Here is a 21,623-nt window from a genome sequence, read left to right on the forward strand (position 1 = left end):
TGTGACTCAAAGTAGAAAGCAGGATCCTTGCCATAAACAAAATAAAGCACCCCCCCCATCCTATTTTTTTTTTAAACCATTCATGATTTAGCATGTGAAAATCATTTCCCAATTCTCTGAATAGTGCTTAAATTAAAAAAATAAAATCCTTTTGTTGCAGTAAAGTAATGGTACCTTTGAAAGACTGGGAGTGGGGCAAGGAGATGCTAGAGAAAAGGCTAGGAATGGTGAATATTACATATTGTGAAAGAAAAGGGGTTAATCTTTTGCAAAATTCTAGAACAAATGCACTAAAATAGCTCCAATTCCCTTTTTTTAAATGATTCCTACACTCTTATTTTCAAAATTTGAGGGTTTCAGTGCTTATAAAACAAGGATTAGCAAGAGTGCAAGCAAACATCACACAGATTTCCCCCTACACAGTTCTGCCAATGCAGCCACCTCCTGCTATTCTAGTTAATGGCTTTTTCAAACAGTAGGGGTAATGGGTGGATGGAAAAAAAGATTTGAAAATATCAGGACATTTTCTTTCCATGTGTCTTTCAACCTCCAGAGAAGTTATCAATCATAGTTTATTAGATGAGTAGATAAAAGAAACAGACATGATATCCTAAAATTAAACAAACAGACGCACAACCACCCCCTACCTTCAGGTCTCCTTCCCTAGCTCCTTTTGTATTGGGCATATTTTTCCTTTCCCCACCACTCCTTTACTTTCCCTTATTCTGCCATTCTGTCTCTTTCATTCTCTGCACCTTTCCACAGTCTTTTCTTTCTCTCTCTTTTTTAATTCTCTTCCTCTTTGTGGGAGGTTTTCTCGGATCCTTCCCCTCCTCGATCCCCCAGTTAACATCTTCCTCTCTCCTCAACGGCCCTGCACCATCCTTCTTTCAGATGTGGAGAGTTTGACAGAGACCTCCTGTATCTCATCAGCACTTCTCTGTCAGTCAGCCAGAGGGGACCCATTACTACCATTCCCTACAGTTCTCTACAGTTCTAACATCTGCTGGTTCCTGGAGAAAGAGACCAAATGTGGAACCAGATTATGGTATGTTTCCACTAACCCACTGGTGCAGCTCCTTGCTCTGCTTGGTCAAGTCTTAGCCTCCTTATTAGTACTTACATAATGACATAAACATGCATGGTGTGTTACAATAACAAAGACAGAATCCCTGTGCTGAAGAGCTTGCAATCTAAATGAAGACAACAAAAAACAAGCAAGCCCAGAAAAACACTCTCTGGAGGGAGATGAAAAGGGAAGGACAAGACTACAATTAGGTGATCACTTGGAAGGCTAACGCACACAACCTAAAATTAACGAAGGGTGCATCTCCCCCATATTTTTTTCTCTTTCCTCTTCTTTCTGAATCTCTCCCTTCTCCCAGATTATATCTGACCTCTAGCACTGCTCTCTAGGAGAAGCAAAGTGAAACAGACAGTCCTAGCCAGTTTTCACTGTTCCTTTTGTTGCAACAGTGTTTCATGCTGGCATGCCTGCTACTCCAGTATGTTTGTCCACCCTTGTTTCTAAGGTAGGTTAAGCAGGGCAAGCAATACATAGCTTCTCCTCCCTTACGTCTCTCCCCCCAGGATCACCAGGATCAGTGGAGATGTACTTCAGTAAACTATTTTAAAAGGAGCCCCCCTTCCACTCTTTGCAGTTCAACAAAAGCCCCCCTCGCTCCTTGATGCCTCACTCGTTTAGAAACGCAGATGTAAAGCACAGCTATTTTTCTTATAGCTGATTCCCCTAATCCTATGTGGAATAACTCCCTTATGGTGCACAGTAAAACATGTTTGATCACAAGTTTGCAATGGTGAAAGGCTAGTGTAATTAACCTCTCTGAATCAAACAGCCTACATCTAGTTTTTCTTTGCGTTTATTTTCTAAGCAGCTTCGGAAGCAAATTTTGTATTATGCCTGTGCATGCTGAATAGATTGCTAACTAGTACAACATCAGATAGCCATCTTTCTGTGCAGAGATTATTCATGACAGAAATGGAAAAAGACGTTTGCATTACCTTCTCTTCTGGGAGGTCCATCCTGCAAGGTGCTGAGCCCACTGGACTGGCCGCAATCCAGCTAAGAATTTATTTGAAGTCAATGGGGCTGGTCACATGCTTAAGTGCTTAGTTGGGTTTAGGTGAGAGTGTTCAGCACCCCTCACATTCAAGCCCTATGCCAGTATTTTGTGTACAAATTGTCATTTATTTACAGCAGAAATCTGTCTTATAAGTCTGTAGAATGCCTGGTGTATTTTTGAGTGCTACATAAATAGTCAAAATTATATGTACCATTTTTCATGAGCAAAAACCTCCCTGGTTTCAAACAGTGCTTACTAAAAAACCTGGGTACATTCTGTTTAAGATGAACACAAAAACTAACAACAAGTCAGAAACTGAAGAATCAGAAATTCACATGCTGGGATACACGCTGGATTCTAGAGAAACCAGGACCAGAGCAATCAAGAATACATGGCACTGAAATAAACTTACAAAATTCATCCATATCAACTTCTTCCACTGCATGAATGCCTGTCAAGTGAGCAATTCGGCCTTGGATTCTAGTCCTCTTGTATCCACTGGTTTTCTCAACTCTCTCAATCATCTGCTGCTGACGGTCAATCCAGTACAAGTGATTCCCCAACACAGTCAGTCCCATTGGCTGCAGGATGTTGGAGTCCTCCAGTGTCACACGGTTAGCTCCTGAAACAATCAAAAGCTAAAGCAAATATAGGTTTTGCAAAGACAAACTTTTGTCTCACCTTTTCTTTTCTCTTTTATAATAAAGTGTACTTGTTTCCAAAACACGCTTTATCCTTCAAACAGTCTTATTATCATGAATGAATTTTGAATTATTTTTTTTTGATCCAGTGCAACTGGAAATGTTTCCACGGGCTAAATTTAAAAAAAAAAAAATTCACTTTCAAGCACTGACAGGCAAGCTCTACTCTCAGACATGTATATACTGAGCTACCAATGGGAACCATCTGTGGGCAGTAGAGGTTAGAATTTTTCCCTACAAGCTAAGGTCTCACGGAAGTTATTTCTTGAGAGAGGTATTCAATTTTTTTAAAATAGTACTTATTGAGTTTTCCAGTAAAAATCTACGTAGAACATTACGTGCTTATGCTATTCTTTAACAACACAAAGCTGATAATTCATTGGCATCACAGTGACTGGTGCTATTTAAAAATCCTAGGTACATTTAATATTATATACATAAACATTCATACATAATACACACAGGTACATACATACACACACACAACATTAAAATAACTCAGTGTTAAGCACATTAAGGTTGCAAAGTTAAGCATTCAAAAGTTAGAAAATGCCAAATTTTAGGTTGCCTGTGTAATCTTTATTCACCCTGCTGGTGCATATACACTATGATACAGTCTTTAAATACATGATCACAGTCTTTTTTTCTACAGGATCCCTGCCTCATTCTGGGCACAGAGAATGAATCAGGGCTGCGGAGAGAATGAAGCTATTTGTAAGATCCCTGCTTCATTTACTCTAGAAGCTGGAAGCTCTGTAGGGCACAGCGTAGGGGCCTGCAGATGGAGAAAGCTGGGTTTGTTGTTTTTTTCCCCAGTAGTGATTTCCTACAACATTCAGCAGCTCTTCCTATTTCCTGCTTTCTGCCCTGAACACCAGTTGTCAGCAGCAGATACCCCACTCCACCCATCAACTTCCCAACTGCAAAGGGCAAAAGCCAGCTCAGTTGCTGAGATGCAGAGCATCAAAGCTCCTGCTGCAGAGGGCAGCCTCAGGAACAGAGGGAGGGAGGTACTGAGGGGGAAATGAGGCAGATGGTTTATTCAGGCCACAGTCAGAGCCTTGAAAATGGAGATGAAGAGAAAGTGCTTGATGGAGGAAGGCGGCAAAGCGACAGGCAGTGACAAGATAAGTCTGATCAATGATGGGGCATAAGAGTATAGATGAGCTTGGAAGTGGGGAGAGGCTGAATGGAGAGAGAAGCAGGCTCTAAGACAGGAAGGAGAAAGATGAGGGGACAGTGTGGAAAGAATGGACAAGACAAAGATGGTGAGGGGGAACACACTCATAATACAAAACCAGTGTCAGTATTTCAACAACGATCTCAGACGTCTTACTTCCACAGGACAGAGATTCTAGGCTCACTTTCCAAGCGCCCGACCCTCATAAAGTAGTAAGAAATGGTGCTGAATTTAAAACTAACATTTCCAGGCATCTAAGGCAGAGCTGTTGTCACCTCTAGAGCATTTTACGATGTTTGAAAATGGTTACTAAGAAGAACTGAGTTAACTGACTCTACAGACCAGGGCATACCACGTTAACCATCATGTCAGCTAACCATGACTGAGCCCGCAACCCAGCAGGATTTAATTGTGGTTCGTTGACGTCATGCTGACCATGATTTGTCCTGGTCTACACTGACAAGTCTGCTGTGGTCAGTGCGTGCGAACGCTGTAGCATTTTGTATTGTAGCCCAGTCTACAATTAGACTGTAAGCTCCAAGGGGCAGAGAGAGTCTCTCCCTCTACATTTGTAGAATGCCTTGCATGAAACTGTCCCAGGCTTGGTTTGGGCCTCTACCTACTACTAGAATACAAGTTATTATTTACTACCACTACTACTAATAATAAATGAATGCAGTATACACCTGCAAAGGGAGAGGTAAAGGCACAAATACTGTTGTATGCTAAACAGTGTCCATATGGATGCATCTGAAAACTGGCCACATTCTACTTCCTATCTCCACATAGCATTTCCTTCATACTTCCTTTCACCTGCCCAATCATCCAGTGAGCCTAACTTTAGTGTCTGGAAGAAATGGGATAAAAATCAAAGTGGTGTTTCACCTCTAAACAACAAACAACAACAACAACAACAAAATCAAATAATCTGTCCTATCATTCAAAACACTCTGAGCTAACATTTAAAATTAGTTAAAAGAAAAATATATTTGTGACTGCTTTTAACCTTTACTGTTGGCAGTCTGATAGTGTTTATTGTACCATTTTTGTGAAAGGTGCTTTAAAAAGTTGTAACTTTTTTGGTAGTTTTTTCCATAATGACAGTCCCTGAATCATTCTCTTACGTCAGAGAAACCACTTGCAGGCAGTTCCTGCCTATGTGTACCAGATGTATTCCACAAGAAATGACAAGTGTAATGGACAATGTGAGTCAGTGGTATCTCTGCTCTAAGATTTAATTATGGAATAATGATAATTGTGACTAACTTGCTCTTTTCCTCTCTGGCATTTAAACTTTTTTTTTTAATGCCCACAAAATAAGATTACAGAATTTGGATACACAGTAAAAACATTAATCATCACTAGATTCAAATAATTTGCTGAATAAATTACTTAAGAGCTCAGCCATGCATGCAAATATAACATTTCTTTCAATTACAGCTGCTATTAAATTTGTTCAGAAGATTACAGCACACAAAGACTCTTACTATACTGCTAAAAGGAGCACTGACTGATACACGCAGATTATTTTAAATTAAAGGGAAATTGTATGGAGGTCAGGAATTTCCAGCTCCTTCTGATTAATTCTAAAATTAATTCTCTCACACATTTAGGCAATACTAACTCTCTCCAGTGGGAAATAACTAGTGCTAGTAAGGTTTATGGAAGAAATGCATTCAATCTTTGTCCAGTGTTGACTGCTTCCCTTTGTACTGGGCCACTGAAAATGGGGTGGGGGGAAGTGGACCTCCTGTAATGCTGTAGTACCAGGAGTACATATCACAGTGTTGAGCAGAGAATTGAGAGCATACAGTAAAACCATGATCCATGGACCAACAGCTGGTGGTCCACAGAGAGCTGAGGGCCTCAATGCAAATAGTAGCCTCTCCATTGATTTCACTGGGGATTGGCTCAGGCTCTGAAGGCTGATCCTTACTTCTGAGGCTTTCCCCCCAAAACATGCAGATTTGAGTGATTTAGAAATGCAAAAGAACAACAAAAAATGGATGGGAAGAAGGTGCTGGACCTGCAGTCTGGGGGACTAAGCGCTGGGACCTTGATCCTGCAAAACGTGGAACACCCTTAACTCACATTGTAGTCAATGGGACTGGAGTTCTCAGTGCCTCTCAGAAATGCTTGGCACCTTGCAGAACTGGGCCCTGGGTGCTGAGTCAGCACAGTGAGGTTCAGTTATGCTCAGACACCATGGTATTGGCCTACATTATAAACACCCAGATAGACCGATTTCTCAGCAGAAGCAGTAATAAATTGAAGGAACCTTTTTATTCCATTAACAATTTTATATTTAAAAACATTAAACATTGGCCAAATTCATTTAAAATTAAAAATAAAGTTGATGTTTCCTGTCCTGAAATGGTTCAAGTTTCACATCATCAACAGCGTCTCCCCCTTTCACAAACCAGTAAGAGGCTGCCTCTCTCCCAGTGACTTACTGCAGAGGTGCCTGAGCTGAAGTCCCAGTTGGGCTGCTGGCAGGGTGTTCTTTGCTAGGAGCTGTATAGCCTTTTGGAACTGTTTCCTGTACCCAGGTCTGAGACAGCCTGAGTTTGGTAGCTTGCAGGAGCACTGGAAAACCAAATGTTTTCACTTCCTTGGTGGGACAGAACTGTGTTGGGGATTGTGTGTGGAGAATGACTAATGAGTCTATACATGGTACTCCTTTGACCCCCATCCCTGTGGTATCTGAGGACCTCACAATCTTAACGTATTGATGCTCACAAATATGTCTGTGAGATAGGGAAGTACTATTGTCCTCATTTTATAGATGGAGAACTGAGGCATAGAGAGACTAAGGGGAATGCCCAAGATTACACAGGAAGTCCATGGCCAAGCAGGGAACTGAAGCTGGGTCTCTCAAGGCCCAGGCTATTGCCCCAACCATAGGACAATACTTACTCCATATGTGTTACTGTTATATTGTCGCTGGGTTATTTGATCATGGGTCATTTACAGCTCTAGATAGTCATCAGTGATTTTTTTTAAAAGAGCACCTAAGGGTGCTGAGAGCACTGGATGGGCACCTCTGTATTGTAGTTTAGAAAAAAAAAGAATGAATAAATAAAGAATAGTTTCTCAGTAGTGTTCTCCTTCTGGTTAAGTAATAAAAATGATAATGAAAAACATGTTACAAGTAAAAGAAGTATCTAATTTCCTTAGTAATTAAACACTTTGATTTCCAGTATGAAATAAATGTGTAATCTTTTTAAGGTGGAAATTAGAATTCAAATAAAAAAAAACAAACCCTTATGAAAAGCTTGAAGGACAAATAATTCCTCTATTTACATTTTCATCGAATACAAAGTATTTGTTCTGACCTCAAATAAAATTTTTCAAACTCTTTCAGCTATTTAAAAATAAAATAAAATAAACAGGTTATATCACCTGGCGGCAGACTGAAGTTGTTTGCAAAGCCTTATGAGATTCCAAAAAGCATCAATAACTCAAAGCTGGTGGGGGGTGGGGGAAGGCAGGGCACGGGGGTAAACCCTTGGTTATGAAAATGAAAGTCCTACAGACAAGACCATGTAACACCTTCCCTGAAAGTTAAACATTGGACAGCTTAGTTGCTGTTCTGCCACTTTCAACACCGTGCTGTAAAATATCTGGATTTGGTGAAAGTTTAAAAAATGGGTCATCTCCTTAATTCTGCGAGAGGGAAAGGATACCTAGCACTTCCTAATCAGAATAAAATATACAACACAACCTTTTGATCTGATTTTTCATGATCACCTCAGTTTACATTAAAATCCTTTTGTGTATGTGTTTTTGTTTTAACGTGTTTTGCCCAATGCACAATTTATTTCTTATGGTCTCATTCAAGCCAAGGTCCTTTTGGCTGTCGATTCTCTTCAAGGCTTGCAAAATGAGAATACAAAGCAGTTTTAAACACAAAAATGTGCTGTTAACTTTTCAAAAATCAACAGCTCAATGGATCAAATTACAGTGAGCTCAGCTGGATCAAACATACCCATATCTCTCTGGCTACGAGAGGCATATCCTCTGATTAATCAACATTACAGATTTTCTTTTATCCCTACAGTTTTCCCCTTTCATCTTCTCTATAGCATCTTATTTTCTAGCTGTTTCCCCTTAATGTTCATCAAATAAATATATGTTGTAAGCACTGATTCAGGACTAAGCAGAGGAAGTTTAGTTTTTCTTGTAACACGATCCACCTAATTTAAGGTGCTACATCTGTAGTGTTCGGATGAAGTTCTTTAGGGGAACAGAGACCAGCTACAATGGAAGCCACAGTGTGCTATCCCCTGCCAAAACTATGACTACTGCATGCTGGTCATCATTCACCTAGTACCACCTGAGTCCTAAGTCACTTCTTATATACATACCACTTAGCAAACAAAAAAAGAAAAGAAAAAAAATTAACAGATCACTTTCCTGAGGAACCGACAATGCATTATAATTAGGACTTCTGTTTTTAAGGGTTTATTAATTTCATTTTTCGGGGTTTTTTTTTTTTTAAAGCAATTTTTGAGTTCCATCTAGATGTCAAAAAATTGGGGGCTTTGAGGGCTCTCTCTTTGCATATGCACATAGTACTGGTTCAAACAGCATTACATTAAAGCACATGAGGGAACCTTGAGTGCGCACCAGCAGGGTTTATATGGACAATTAATTCTCAGCATGTTGGTGCACTTTAGAAACCCCCTCCCCATAGTTTAGATGGAGAAGTAATGCAGACAAGCCCTGAGATACAAACCAGGGAGGAGTGATCACTTACATAAACAAACTGCACTGGGAAAGAGGGGAAGTCAACACAAATTGATTAACCATTTACAATGTTTTTCCAGTGTTTATTAGATAAACACCCTTTTTTTTAAAATTGGGAGTGTTTTATCGGTGTTTATCAGTTAAAACCTAAAATCGGAAGCCCAAATTATAATTTATGATTTGTATTGCAGTAGCACCTCCCGGCCCCAACGTGATAGGTGCTGACCGTACACAGAGACAGTCCCTGCCTTAAAGAGCTTACAATCCAAAAAGAAAACCCATCTGTCAACTAGCTTCAACTCAACACTGCAAACATTCTAAGTCTGGGTATTTTTGGTGAATATTTTATATATATAAAAAAAACAAGGCCCAATTCTTTTGCACAGAGGGGATTTTACGGGTGTTAGCTTTGAAGCAGAAACCCAAGTCATGGCTAGGTTTCTTGAGTGCTACAACTATAAGCAAGTGCTAATTGACTGGGTCTCCTTTTCCTCTTTAATGGGTGTAGCTGGCAGTGCTTTTTAGCTTTCTCTTTAGAGGCGATACCAACACAGATTTGTTCACTGCCCTCCTCCCAGGTGCATTCCCCTACAGCCCTATCTCCAACTGATTTTTCTCATGCTTCTTTGGTGCATATCTGACACTGCCTTCTCCCTCTTCCCCGCCCCACTTTATTATGGTAGGGCCGAAGACCAGCCAAGAGTGGGACCCATTTTTGCTAGGCCCTGTACAAAGAGCAATAGTCAGTCGCTACTTTGATCCCAATGCTTGTGTGTTCTGCCACACGACCCTCTCTCCTTTCACTACTGGCCTACTCCCTCCCTCGCTGTGCATTCTCATCCCAGAGCAGCACTACTCTTTCCACGGGTTAACTAAATGCTCTCCTGACTTCTGGTTTCTCTTCCAGTTCTGACACTTTCTGTGTCTCACCTTCCCGACCCTTCTCTTCCAATCCTGGTGTGATCTATTGCCCAGCCATTCCCACATTTCTATTACTGTCCTCCTACTGTGCACTGTGCACTCTACTCTCTGAACCCTGACTTGGATTCCGCCTCCTATTGATGACTTTGCCTCTAGCTCCTTAGTCCCAAACTCGTTGCTCTCCTGACTCCTTCTCCGTATGCTGCTTCCTCTAATCCACAGAGGATCAGAAGTGACTGACACTGAACTGGAAGGTAGCAAACATGAATACTTGTTGTACTGGTTCTGCTACTGACTCGCCGAGTGACCTTGGCCAAGTAGCCTAACTTCTCTATTCCTCAATGTCCCCAGCTGTACAATGGGGGCCCATAATGCTTATACACCTTTGCAAAGCACTGAGATCTACAGATAAAGCCATGTATAAAAGCCAAGTAGTAGTAGTATAATTAAAAGATGTGAAGTAGCATTGCTATAGTGCGAAATGTGATGACTTCATATGACTCCCACTGCTATGCTAAATCGGTATTCCAGACAAGCTACATTGTCACTCAGTTCAGAAAGATTAAAGTTTTTGGTGTGTGGGAAGGGTGCATGTGTGCGTGAATTAAATGACTCTCTCGGTCTTGGCAATGCCCCTTTAAGTTACTGCTACTACAGTTACCTGCCATTGTCTGCACTGCCACTGACCAACCTTTGGCGTTTAAAAGTCAGTTGTAACTACAGCAACTCCTCACTTAAAGTCATCCCGGTTAACATTGTTTCGTTGTTACTTTGCTGATCAATTAGGGAATATGCTCGTTTAAAGTTGCGCAATGCTCCCTTATAACATCGTTTGACAGCCGCCTGCTTTGTCCACTGCTTGCAGGAAGAGCAGCCCGTTGGAGCTAGCTGGTGGGGGCTTGGAACCAGGGTGGACTGGCAGCCTCCCTATCAGCTCCCCGCTCCCCTAAGTTCCCTGTGCAGCAACTACCCAGCAGGCTAGCAATTGCCGGCAGTTCAGCTGTCCCTCCCCCCACTGCCATGTGCTGATCCTGCCTTCTGCCTTGGAGATGCTCCCCGAGCCTCCTGCATGGGGGGAGGGTGCGCAGAAGAAGGGGGCTAATGTCAGGGTGTCCCCTTCCCCCCTGCTCCTGCACCCCGCTTACCCCCATCTCCATAGAGCAGGGGGGACACAAGACAGGGCTCAGGACGGAGGGAGCTTCTTGGCAGCAGCTGCTAATTAAGATCTCAGCTTGCTAATTAACTTAACAAGGCAGTGTACTTAAGAGTGCAGTCTGCATACTTAAAGGGGAAATGCGCATCTCTCTCTCTCTCTCACACACACACACACACACACACACACACACACACACACACACACACACACAAGGTGTGTGTCTCTGTCTGCCATGCTGTCACCCCTCCCTCCATTCCTGCTGCCTTGTAGAGTGAGGCTACATTAACAACAATGAGTTAACCCTTGAGAGCTCAGCCAATTGCTAGTTCATCATTTAGCAGTAAGGCATTCTCTGGGAAATATCCCACCATCTGACTTCACCACCTCAACCAAGCTTCACAATCATCATTGCTGTGTACAGTATTAAATTATTTAAAACTTAGAGCGAGAGAGAGAGAGTGTATATAGTCTTTGGTCTGGCAAAAAAAAAAAAAATTTCCCTGGAACCTAACCCCCCCCATTTACATTAATTCTTATGGGGAAATTGGATTCGCTTAACATCGTTTTGCTTAAAGTCGCATTTTTCAGGAACATAACTACAACGTTAAGTGAGGAGTTACTGTCAGGGCTGGCTCTAGGATTTTTGCTGCCCAAAGCGAAAACAATTTTGGCCGCCCCCCCCCCCCCCCGTTTTTAATTACCCCCCCCCCCCCCCCGCCTCAACTCCGCCCCTTCCCCAAATCCCCAGCTCTGCCTCCTCCCCCCAGGCTCTCAAGCCTAGGAGGGAGGGAGGGGGAGAAGCAGCGCCCGCGCCGCGGCCGCTCGGGGTCTCCCCCTCCCTCCCAGGTTTGAGAGCCTGGGAGGGAGGGCGAGTAGCGGCGCGCGAATCAGCGGCAGCAGCAGCGGAGGTGAGCTAGGGCGGCCGGGGCACATTTTTAGGGGCGGCATTCTGGCGCCGGCCATGCCGCCCCTAAAAATGTGCCGCCCCAAGCACCAGCTTGTTTTGCTGGTGCCTAGAGCCGGCCCTGGTTACTGTACAGTAATTGAAAAAACCAGAACACACAGGTATGGTGCTAATGTCCTTTAAGAGGTTTATAGGCTCTGTCCATGTATGTGCTGCAAAGGAGAGAGCCCGTTACTGATAATTTCTGCAGCAACCTGCACAAAATAGGCATTGCTAGAGTTAGAAGATGCCCTTCGGGTCTGTGTCAGAGAAGGACTATACACACATTATAAATACCCAATGTTCAGCGTGCTTAGCTACCACGTACCTGACAAATCACAGCTTTCAATGCGTTTGAGATCTGCGTCCACCCAGAAGAGTTTCCCAAGCTTGTTGTCAATTACCAGCGCCACAGGTCGGATCAGCCCAGTACTAAAGAGCACTTCTCGTTCCGTGCCGTCCAGGGCTGCGCGCTCTATCTTCGGGGCTCGCTCTTGCATGTTGGTGAAGTACATGTACCTGATAAAAAATATAGACACCAGCCTCTTAAACCAAGACTTTTGGGGGCAGGGGTTTAATTATAATTGTATCATAGTTTCTTTTAAACCTAATGAGTGCTATTGAGCACCTCTTCCCCAGGCTCAGTTCTCAGCAACGCTCACAAAAAATCCTGCCTTCTCCATAAGACTCCTCCCCTTTCACTGCATGAAAAAAATCCCAATAAGATTAACAAGATTGATGCTCCCAGAGGAAGAGAAACACTGCTTAGAATGGTACTACTCTGAGCAGTTCAGTTCACAGGTCAGGAATCACTACTGAATTCAGGTCTCCTGGTAGCCACCATATTCACTGTTCCTTAATCCTTAAGACTTTTTAAAAAAAATTCAAGTATGGATTTATTTTAAAATGGTTTAAAAGCATGGCTGGAAAGGTGGAGGCTAATGAGTCAGAGTGTTTCAGGAATCATCCTGGAAAACCAAATTCCCATTTTAATTGCAAAAGCACAGACTAAAGATTTCCTTTTCTAACTAAGAAATATGTCCTTGCGAATTGGTCCCAATAAAGTTGAAGCCTTACCTATCTCTAATCTCCCCTCCCACACTAGCCTCTAAAATGGGTTATAGATATTAGGCACTGTATACAATCATACCCTAGTTGAACAGTAAGTCAACAACCCTGAAAATGTTCCACAGATTTTCTCAGAACCGCTGTATCCACATGGATATGGAATATTGTCACTCAACATCTGTCAGACATATGATTCTTAAGCCATTTTAATAGTAGTCAGGAAGTTGGGCATTTAACTTATTAAAGAGAATGGTAAAAGGGCTCATTCTTCACCTATGTCAAGCAAAAGCTAATGATACCCTGCAATAGAGACGTGGTACCCTGAATATAACCAAAACTGCTATGCAGCAAAACAATTCCTTTTATTTCAGCTGTTTGTGGAAAATCTATCCAGCACATCCTCCTGTTTTAAATTTTTAACAAAAATTTTAAAAATATAATTGTAAAACATTCTTCAGGCAGAACTGGCCTGAAAATATACAGGTTCAAAACGTAAAGGAATACATCTGCTTTGATCTGATTGCACTAGCTGATATTGTGATGTTTCCACACGACAGAGGACTGAATTGTTTCTGAACACACTATTTCCTGAAAAACTAAACATTATAGTCCAGATCCTCAGCTGGTGTAAAATCAACAGAGCTCTGCTGATTCAAAGCAACTGAGGATCTGGCCTTAAATGAATAAACACACTATACTTGTGCATACACACACAACTATGGATACACATATTCACTATTCACTCAATCTCAAAGCATGGAAAAAGACTCACCCTCGCTCTGCATTGACTACTATGGCTCTTGGCTTGTCATGATCTCCTTTTAACACCGTTCCAATTGGTTCTCCATTAAGTCTGTGAACACTGATTGAATTTGTGGCCTCACAGGTCCAGTACAAGGTATGGCTGTAAATATCAATACTCAGGTCATGCGGCTGCTTCTCTGGGTTTTGGCTTTGGTTTGGAGTGCTCATGACAGTGAAAGGCTATGGGACAACAAGAACAACAAAAAAAGAATACCCATTAAGACAAGAACTGTGAAAACATGTAATTTTCATTACGGGGTAATTTGATAATCTACAAATATCTGAAACAATCAGGAAGGAAATTATTTAGGGAGGAAAAACTAGAAGAAATAGAATGAAGCTGAGCGAAAAAAAATGTGCTATGGATTAGGGACAATATCTGGACAAAAAGTCATTAAGATTATGCAAAGTCTCCATCACTGGAATTAATCAAAATTAGCCTGAATAGAACAATGGTGAATGTGGCATAGGGAACAATTTTGTATTAGCAGGGGAATGGGCTAGATGACTTAAAGACAAGATGATGCAGATCCAAAAACTCTCTCTCTCTCTCTCTCTATATATATATATATATAAATAAAAACAGGCAGAGCTTTATTCATAGCCCAAACTGAGTTAATGGAAAAAAGAAACAGCAGGGTTTGGAAAAAAATAAATAAAATACACTGCATTTTTACAATTCGGTTTTAATATTCTGAGATGTGTTTAAAGATAAGGTAAGGAATTATTTTTATGTATATAAATTTTCATCTTGATGGCATGTAATGAAATATAAATTTAAAAAAAAAATCAAAGCTATTATTTTCCTTAGCCAAGAAAAGCTTTACCCAGAAATGGAAAAATAATATCCAGTATCTATACAAAATACTAATTAGCAAAATTCATGGAACAGGAAATAGCAAAATTCAGCAAAACAAAATTAAAGAAAGTTGTAAACTACGAAGCCAAATTTCCGGAGAAGCTGCTGCTTCAAAGACCTTAACACCCTTTAATCAGTGCAATACAAGAGAAAAAACACAGCAAATTAATCTCCAATGCAATTTGCACCTGGAAAGTACCACCAAAGGGAAGCTATACTCCAACAATTAACACCTAGTGTCATCCAAACAGCATGTTCAGCACTTCCTCAAAAGTCCTCCGCCCCCAGCTAGTAATTCATTTTGACAACCCCCCACCTCCCCAAATCAAGGGCATCAATCAAAATAGCTTAGAACGTAAATTTTCTTTCTTGTTTGAAGGACATGAGTAATTTACAATGAGTTCTCTGAAGGCAAGAGAGATATAAGAACATAAGAACAGCCATACTGAATCAGACCAAAGGTCCATCTAGCCCAGTATCCTGTCTTTCTGACAGTGGCCAATGTCAGGTGCCCCAGAGGGAATGAACAGAACAGGTAATCATCAAGTGATTCATCCCCTGTCACCAATTCCCAGCTTCTGGCAAACAGAGGCTAGGGACACCATCCCTGCTCATCCTGGCTAATAGACATTGATGGATGTATCCTCCATGAATTTATCTAGTTCTTTTTTTAACCCTGTTATAGTCTTGGCCTTCACAACATCCTCTGGCAAGGAGTTCCACAGGTTGACTGTGCGTTGTGTGAAAAAAATACTTCCTTTTGTTTGTTTTAAACCTGCTGCCTATTAATTTCATTTGGTGGCCCCTAGTTCTTGTGTTATGAGACGGAGTAAATAACACTTCCTTATTTACTTTCTCCACCCCGGTCATGATTTTATAGACCTCTATCATATCCCTCCTTAGTCGTCTCTTTTCCAAACTGAAAAGTCCCAGTCTTATTAATCTCTCCTCATACGGCAGCCATTCCATACCCCTAATCATTTTTCTTGCCTTTTCTGAACCTTTTCCAATTTCAATACATCTTTTTTGATAGGGGGTGACCACATCTGCACGCAGTATTCAAGATGTGGGCAAACCATGGATTTATATAGAGGCAATATGATATTTTCTGTCTTATCTATCCCTTTCTTAATGATTCCCAACATTCTGTTCACTTTTTTGACTGCCGCTGCACATTGAGTGGATGTTTTCAGAGAACTATCCATAATGACTCCAAGATCTCTTTCTTGAGTGGTAATAGCTAGTTTAGACCCCATCATTTTATATGTATAGTTGAGATTATGTTTTCCAATGTGCATTACTTTGCATTTATCAACATTGAATTTCATCTGTCATTTTGTTGCCCAGTCACCCAGTTCTGAGAGATCCTTTTGTAGCTCTCCCCAGTCTGCCTGGGACTTAACTATCTTGAGTAGTTTTGTATCTGCAAATTTTGCCACCTCACTGTTTACCCCCTTTTCCAGATAATTTATGAATATGTTAAATGGGACTGGTGCCAGCACAGACCCCTAGGGCACACCACTATTACCTCTCTCCATTCTGAAAACTGACCATTTATTCCTACCCTTTGTTTCCTATCTTTTAATCAGGTACCAATCCATGAGAGAACCTTCCCTCTTATCCCATGACTGCTTACTTTGCTTAAGAGCCTTTAGTGAGGGACCTTGTCAAAGGCTTTCTGAAAATCTAAATACACTATATCCACTGGATCCCCCTTGTCCACATGCTTGTTGACCCCCTCAAAGAATTCTAGTAGTTTGGTGAGGCATGATTTCCCTTTACAAAAACCATGTTGACTCTTCCCCAACAAATTATGTTCATCTATGTGTCTGACAATTTTGTTCTTTACTATAGTTTCAACCAGTTTACCCAGTACTGAAGTCAGGCTTACCGGCCTGTAATTGCTGGGGTCACCTCTGGGGACGTTTTTAAAAATTGGTGGAACATTAGCTATCCTTCAGTCATTTGGTACAGAAGCTGATTTAAATGATAGATTACAGACTACAGTTAGTAGTCCTGCTATTTCACATTTGAGTTCCTTCAGAACTCTTGGGTGAATACCATCTGGTCCTGGTGACTTATTCCTGTTTAGTTTATCAATTTGTTCCCAAACCTTCTCTAATGACACCTCAATCTGGGACAGTTCCTCAGATTTGTCACCTAAAAAGAATGGCTCAGGTTTGTGAATCTCCCTCACATCCTCAACTGTGAAGACCGATGCAAAGAATTCATTTAGTTTCTCCGCAATGGCCTTATCGTCCTTGAGTGCTCCTTTAGCATCTCGATTGTCCAGTGGCCCCACTGGTTGTTTAACAGGCTTCCTGCTTCTGATGTACTTTAAACAATTTTTTTTGCTATTACAGCTAGCCAAAGACTCAAAAAGTATTTCAAATTCTTTTTTGGCCTTCCTAATTATATTTTTACACTTCATTTGCCAGAGTTTATGCTCCTTTCTATTTTCCTCACTACGATTTAACTTCTGCTTTTTAAAGGATGCCTTTTTGCCTCTCACTGCTTCTTTTAATTTGTTGTTTAGCCACGGTGGCTCTTTTTTGGTTCTCTTACTATGTTTTTTAATTTGGCGTATACGTTTAAGTTAAGCCTCTATTATGGTGCCTTTAAAAAGTTTCCATGCAGTTTGTAGGGATTTTACTTTTGGTACTGTACCTGTTAATTTCTGTTTCACTAACCTCTTCATTTTTGTGTAGTTCCCCTTTCTGAAATTAAATGCTACAGTGTTGGGCCGCTGTGGTGTTTCCCCCACCACAGGGATGTTAAATTTAATTATATTATGGTCACTATTACCAAGTGGTCCAGCTATATTCACCTCTTGGACCTGATCCTCTGCTCTACTTAGGACTAAATCAAGAATTGCCTCTCCTCTTGTGGGTTCCAGGACTAGCTGCTCCAAGAAGCAGTCACTGAACTTTATCTCTGCATCCAGTCCTGAGGTGATGTACCCAGTCAATATGGGGATAGTTGAAATCCCCCATATAGACAGGCAGTGTCAGCTCCATTTAAATCATGTCATGGAGGTCACAGGAGGCAAAGAACAATGGAAGCTATATCTAGTCTACCTCAAAATTAATTTCATTGTGTATTATTTTAATTATATGTTTTAGGAATCTGTTAAACTCTCAAAACTTGACACCTGTGTAACTGCAGACATTGTCTCTGAGTAGCAACACAGTTTATCATCATTGTGCAAGCAATTGGAGTAAGAATTAAAGCCCTGAATGAGCAAAGCACTTAAGCATGTGCTCAAGCCCATCCTTATTCAGCAAAGCACTTCAGTATTTTTACAATTTGACTGCCATATATAAAAAGGGAAATAAAGATGTAGCAGGGTACTGCAGGGCCCTCTTGGTTCCTGCCCCTGCTGTGCTGATGAAGTCACTCGGAGACCCTGGGGTTCAGTAATGACTGGTGCCATTTATTTACAAGTTGTGCTGCCACCACCTTTTTACCATACACAGATTGAGTTCTAGAGTCTGCACCCAGGAGGGAAGAGCTATCTCTCTGCTTTCACTCCCTCCCCCAGCTTCCTTCCTCCCAGCCTTTTATACAGCCCCAGGCTAACTGGGCAGGAAGCTCTCTCCCTTTCACCAATTAGGTGCAGGTTTTCTCTAGCCAGCTCCAATTTACTTCCTTTAGTGGGAGCTGGCATGACGGAGGGCTGAGTCAGCAGTTCTTGCCCAGCACCCTGTCACAAAAGACAACCTGGGGAATTACAGACCAGTGAGCTTAACTTCTGAGCAAATAATTAAGCAATCAATTTGCAAACACCTAGAAGATAATAAGGTGATAAGTAATAATCACCATGGATTTGTCAAGAACAAATCATGTCAAACCAACCTAATGGCTTTCTTTGACAGGGTAACAAGCCTTGTGGATAGGAGAGAAGCAATAGATGTGGTATGTCTTGACTTTAGTAAGGCTTCTGATCTTGTCTCGCATGACCTTCTCATAAATAAACTAGGGAAATACAATCTAGATGGCGCTACTATAAGGTGGGTGCATAACTGGTTGGGTAACCATTTCCAGAGAGTATTTATTCATGGTTCACAGTCAAACTAGAAGGGCATATTGAGTGGGGTCCCACAGGGATCAGTTCTGGGTCCAATTCTGTTCAATATCTTCATCAGTGATTTAGATAATGGCATAGAGAGTACACTTATAACGTTTGTGGACAATACTAAGCTGGGAGGGGTTGCATGTGCTTTGGAGGATGGGATTAAAATTCAAAACAATCTGTACAAACTGGAGAAATGGTCTGAAGTAAATAGGATGAAATTCAATAAGGACAAATGCAAAGTACTCCACTTAGGAAGGAACAATCAGTTGCACACATACAAAATGGAAAATGACTGCCTAGGAAGGAGTACTGCAGAAAGGGTTCTGGGGTTTATAGTGGATCACAAGCTAAATATGAGTCAACAGTATAACGCTATTGGAAAAAAAAATTAGCAGGAGCGTTGTAAGCAAGACATGAGAAGTAATTCTTCTGCTGTACTCGGTGCTGATTAGGCCTCAGCTGGAGTATTGTGTCCAGTTCTGGGTGCCACATTTCAGGAAAGATGTGGACAAATTGGAGGAAGTCCACAGAAGAGCAACAAAAATGATTAAAGGTCTAGAAAACATGACCTATGAGGGAAAATTGAAAAAACTGAGTTTGTTTAATTTGGAGAAGAGAAGACTGAGAGGGGACACATGATAACAGTTTTCAAGTACATAAAAGGTTGTTACAAGAAGGAGGGAGAAAAAATGTTCTTCTTAACCTATGAGGATCGGACAAGAAACAAAGGGCTGAAATTGTAGCAAGGGAGGTTTAGGTTGGACATTAGGAAAAACTTCCTGTCAGGGTAGTTAAGCACTGGAATAAATTGCTCAGGGAGGTTGTGGAATCTCCACCATTGGAGATCTTTAAGAGCAAGTTAAACAAAGACCTGTCAAGGATGGTCTAGATAATACTTAGTCCTGCCATGGGTGCAGGGGACTGTAGCAGATGACCTCTTAAGGTCCCTTCCAGTCCTACACTTCTATGATTGTATGTGATGTGGTTTTTATGGCTGAGACTGAGTTTTTAGTCCCAGGGACTTTTATAACCATATTATGCTCACCAAACTGTCAAGTACAACGCTGATTTTTAAAAGTGTAATTACTGTGAAATAAAAAGAGTAAACTAGTGGTACTAGGCTAGAGTTTCTCTGACTGTCTTTGTACAACTATCACAGTTTTGAGGTTTGTAGTTTGTAATATATAAGCCATGTGGCAACACGCCTTATTTGACAGTATTCGGTTATTGTTCTTTGTATACAAATTAAGATCCTGATTCTGCAAATCCATAGGTACTACTCCCAGTGAGTAAATTTAAACAAGCACATGCGTTTTTGTAGGATCAGGGCTTAAGGTGATGGCTGCCTGGAAAACTTCAAGTATAAAATACATACTAAAAAAGATAATACACTAAATACACACAATATATACACACACACACAAACTTGCCTGGGTACCATCATCTTTGGCTCTTTTAATAATGTTCTGACGTCCATCCACCCAATAAATCAGTTTATCTAAGGGATCGTAATCAATGGCCTTGACATTTCTTAGACCATGCACCGGAAGGATGATATCTGGACTTTGCTGGTCATCTGGTATCATCCGACTGATTGCAGACTTCTGGCTAAACAGCAAGAAGCTGGTGGGTGCTGAAACAAGTCCAACAAAATGCATAAGAAAAGAAAATGCAACATAACCCCCAACTATACAGGTAGCAATCATTAGCCATGTAAAAAAATATTTAAAGGAAAAATTCTACAGGACTGAAGAGAAAAATCTAGAGGTGTGAAAAACGATCACAAGTTGATATTCTTGCTATTAAATCTTAAGTCCCATTTTCGCTCAAAATTTCATAGTTTTGGAGGATGAGCCCAACACTATCTCACTGAGATATTATTTCCCTTCACTATCATGAAATACTCAAAATTACATAGGAGGCAACATGTGAATGGCATGATAATGCAGTCAGGCTAATAACAGTGAAGTTAGGAATCACACTACAGTCTTAAATGCAGGTACTCTTATGTGTCATCCCTGGCTTGTTAAAGGTGACATGACATTCCCTTATTGCTTCTTTCTGATTCTGTACTTTTGGTGGTGGGGGAGTTAAGAGCTCATTTGTTTTTCCCAAGCACATTTTCTTTTCCTGCTTGTTTTTTCATTAGAAACAAGCTGGACGAGCTATATGGACCATTGGATAACTAGCAGGATCATGACATCACACATACAGAGGAAGTGAAACCTGATTAATTGGGACGGGATGGGATTATTACCCAGAGGATTTAAAACCCTGTGTTTTTGTTTTTGCTAACACTTGTTTAACTAAAACACTTGGGAGAAAAGATGCTTTTGTTTAGACTGTCACTCACATCCACCCATGCATTCAATTAAAGGCTGGGAAAGCTTCTAGTACGCATCTGAGTCACCCCAGAAACACATCCAGCAAAACAAGACAGACTTGACAGTGCTGCTATTTCTAAGGCTTTAAAAAACCAACCAACCTTTCAGCTCTTCATTATGCATCATAGAAAGGGCACAAACCTTTTTTTCCCCTGTTTGCCAGTCATCTTTAAAACCAATACCCTTGAGATGTATGTATATCAATCCTTCCCTTTCTATAGTAAAAGGCACCCGAAGCAGCAATGAGCTGCAAGTGCTTAAGAATATCATAAGAAATAAAAGGACATACAACTGCAGTTCCTGCTGTTGGGATCCAAGGTATAGTGAGAGGCACACCCACATCTATACCCATTTGGTATGGCAAGGCACAATTGTCCACAGTGCCCATTGTTTTGCACGCAGTCATTCAAGCCATCCTGGCGCGAAGAGTGAAAGACCAATATGTCCATCACAAAATCCAGATGTCCTTGAATTAGTGTCCGGTTCTTCCCATTGGTCTTGTCTGCTCTTTCTATACTGTGAAGGTTCCAGTCTGTCCAGTAGATGTAATCACTGTACTGTGTTAGTCCAAATGGATGAGGTAGATCATCAGCTATTATTTCCCTTTCTTGACCTGAAAAAGTAACTTCATACTGTTAGCACTAATCATAAGTAGTAACCGAAACTCAGTTGCAAAAAAAGTGAAAAAAGGGTTATTTA

General features: G+C 41.1%; 1 protein-coding gene across 2 annotated transcripts in view; it reads right to left on the reverse strand.

The window, feature by feature from the left end:
- Positions 1-21,623, reverse strand: part of LRP5 (LDL receptor related protein 5) — a 198,347-nt gene that overhangs the window by 21,698 nt on the left and 155,026 nt on the right. For both annotated transcript variants that reach the window (XM_026657626.2, XM_026657627.2), the window contains exons 11-15: positions 21,214-21,537; positions 19,971-20,173; positions 13,575-13,786; positions 12,063-12,253; positions 2,497-2,706 (exon numbers count right to left, since the gene is read on the reverse strand). In XM_026657626.2, coding sequence (XP_026513411.1) covers positions 2,497-2,706; positions 12,063-12,253; positions 13,575-13,786; positions 19,971-20,173; positions 21,214-21,537 — 1,140 coding nt within the window. The remainder of the gene's footprint in view (positions 1-2,496; positions 2,707-12,062; positions 12,254-13,574; positions 13,787-19,970; positions 20,174-21,213; positions 21,538-21,623) is intronic.

The sequence above is a fragment of the Terrapene carolina genome, unplaced genomic scaffold (assembly GCF_002925995.2).
Source record: "Terrapene carolina triunguis isolate 2854851 unplaced genomic scaffold, T_m_triunguis-2.0 Scaffold250, whole genome shotgun sequence".
NCBI lineage: Eukaryota > Metazoa > Chordata > Testudines > Emydidae > Terrapene > Terrapene triunguis.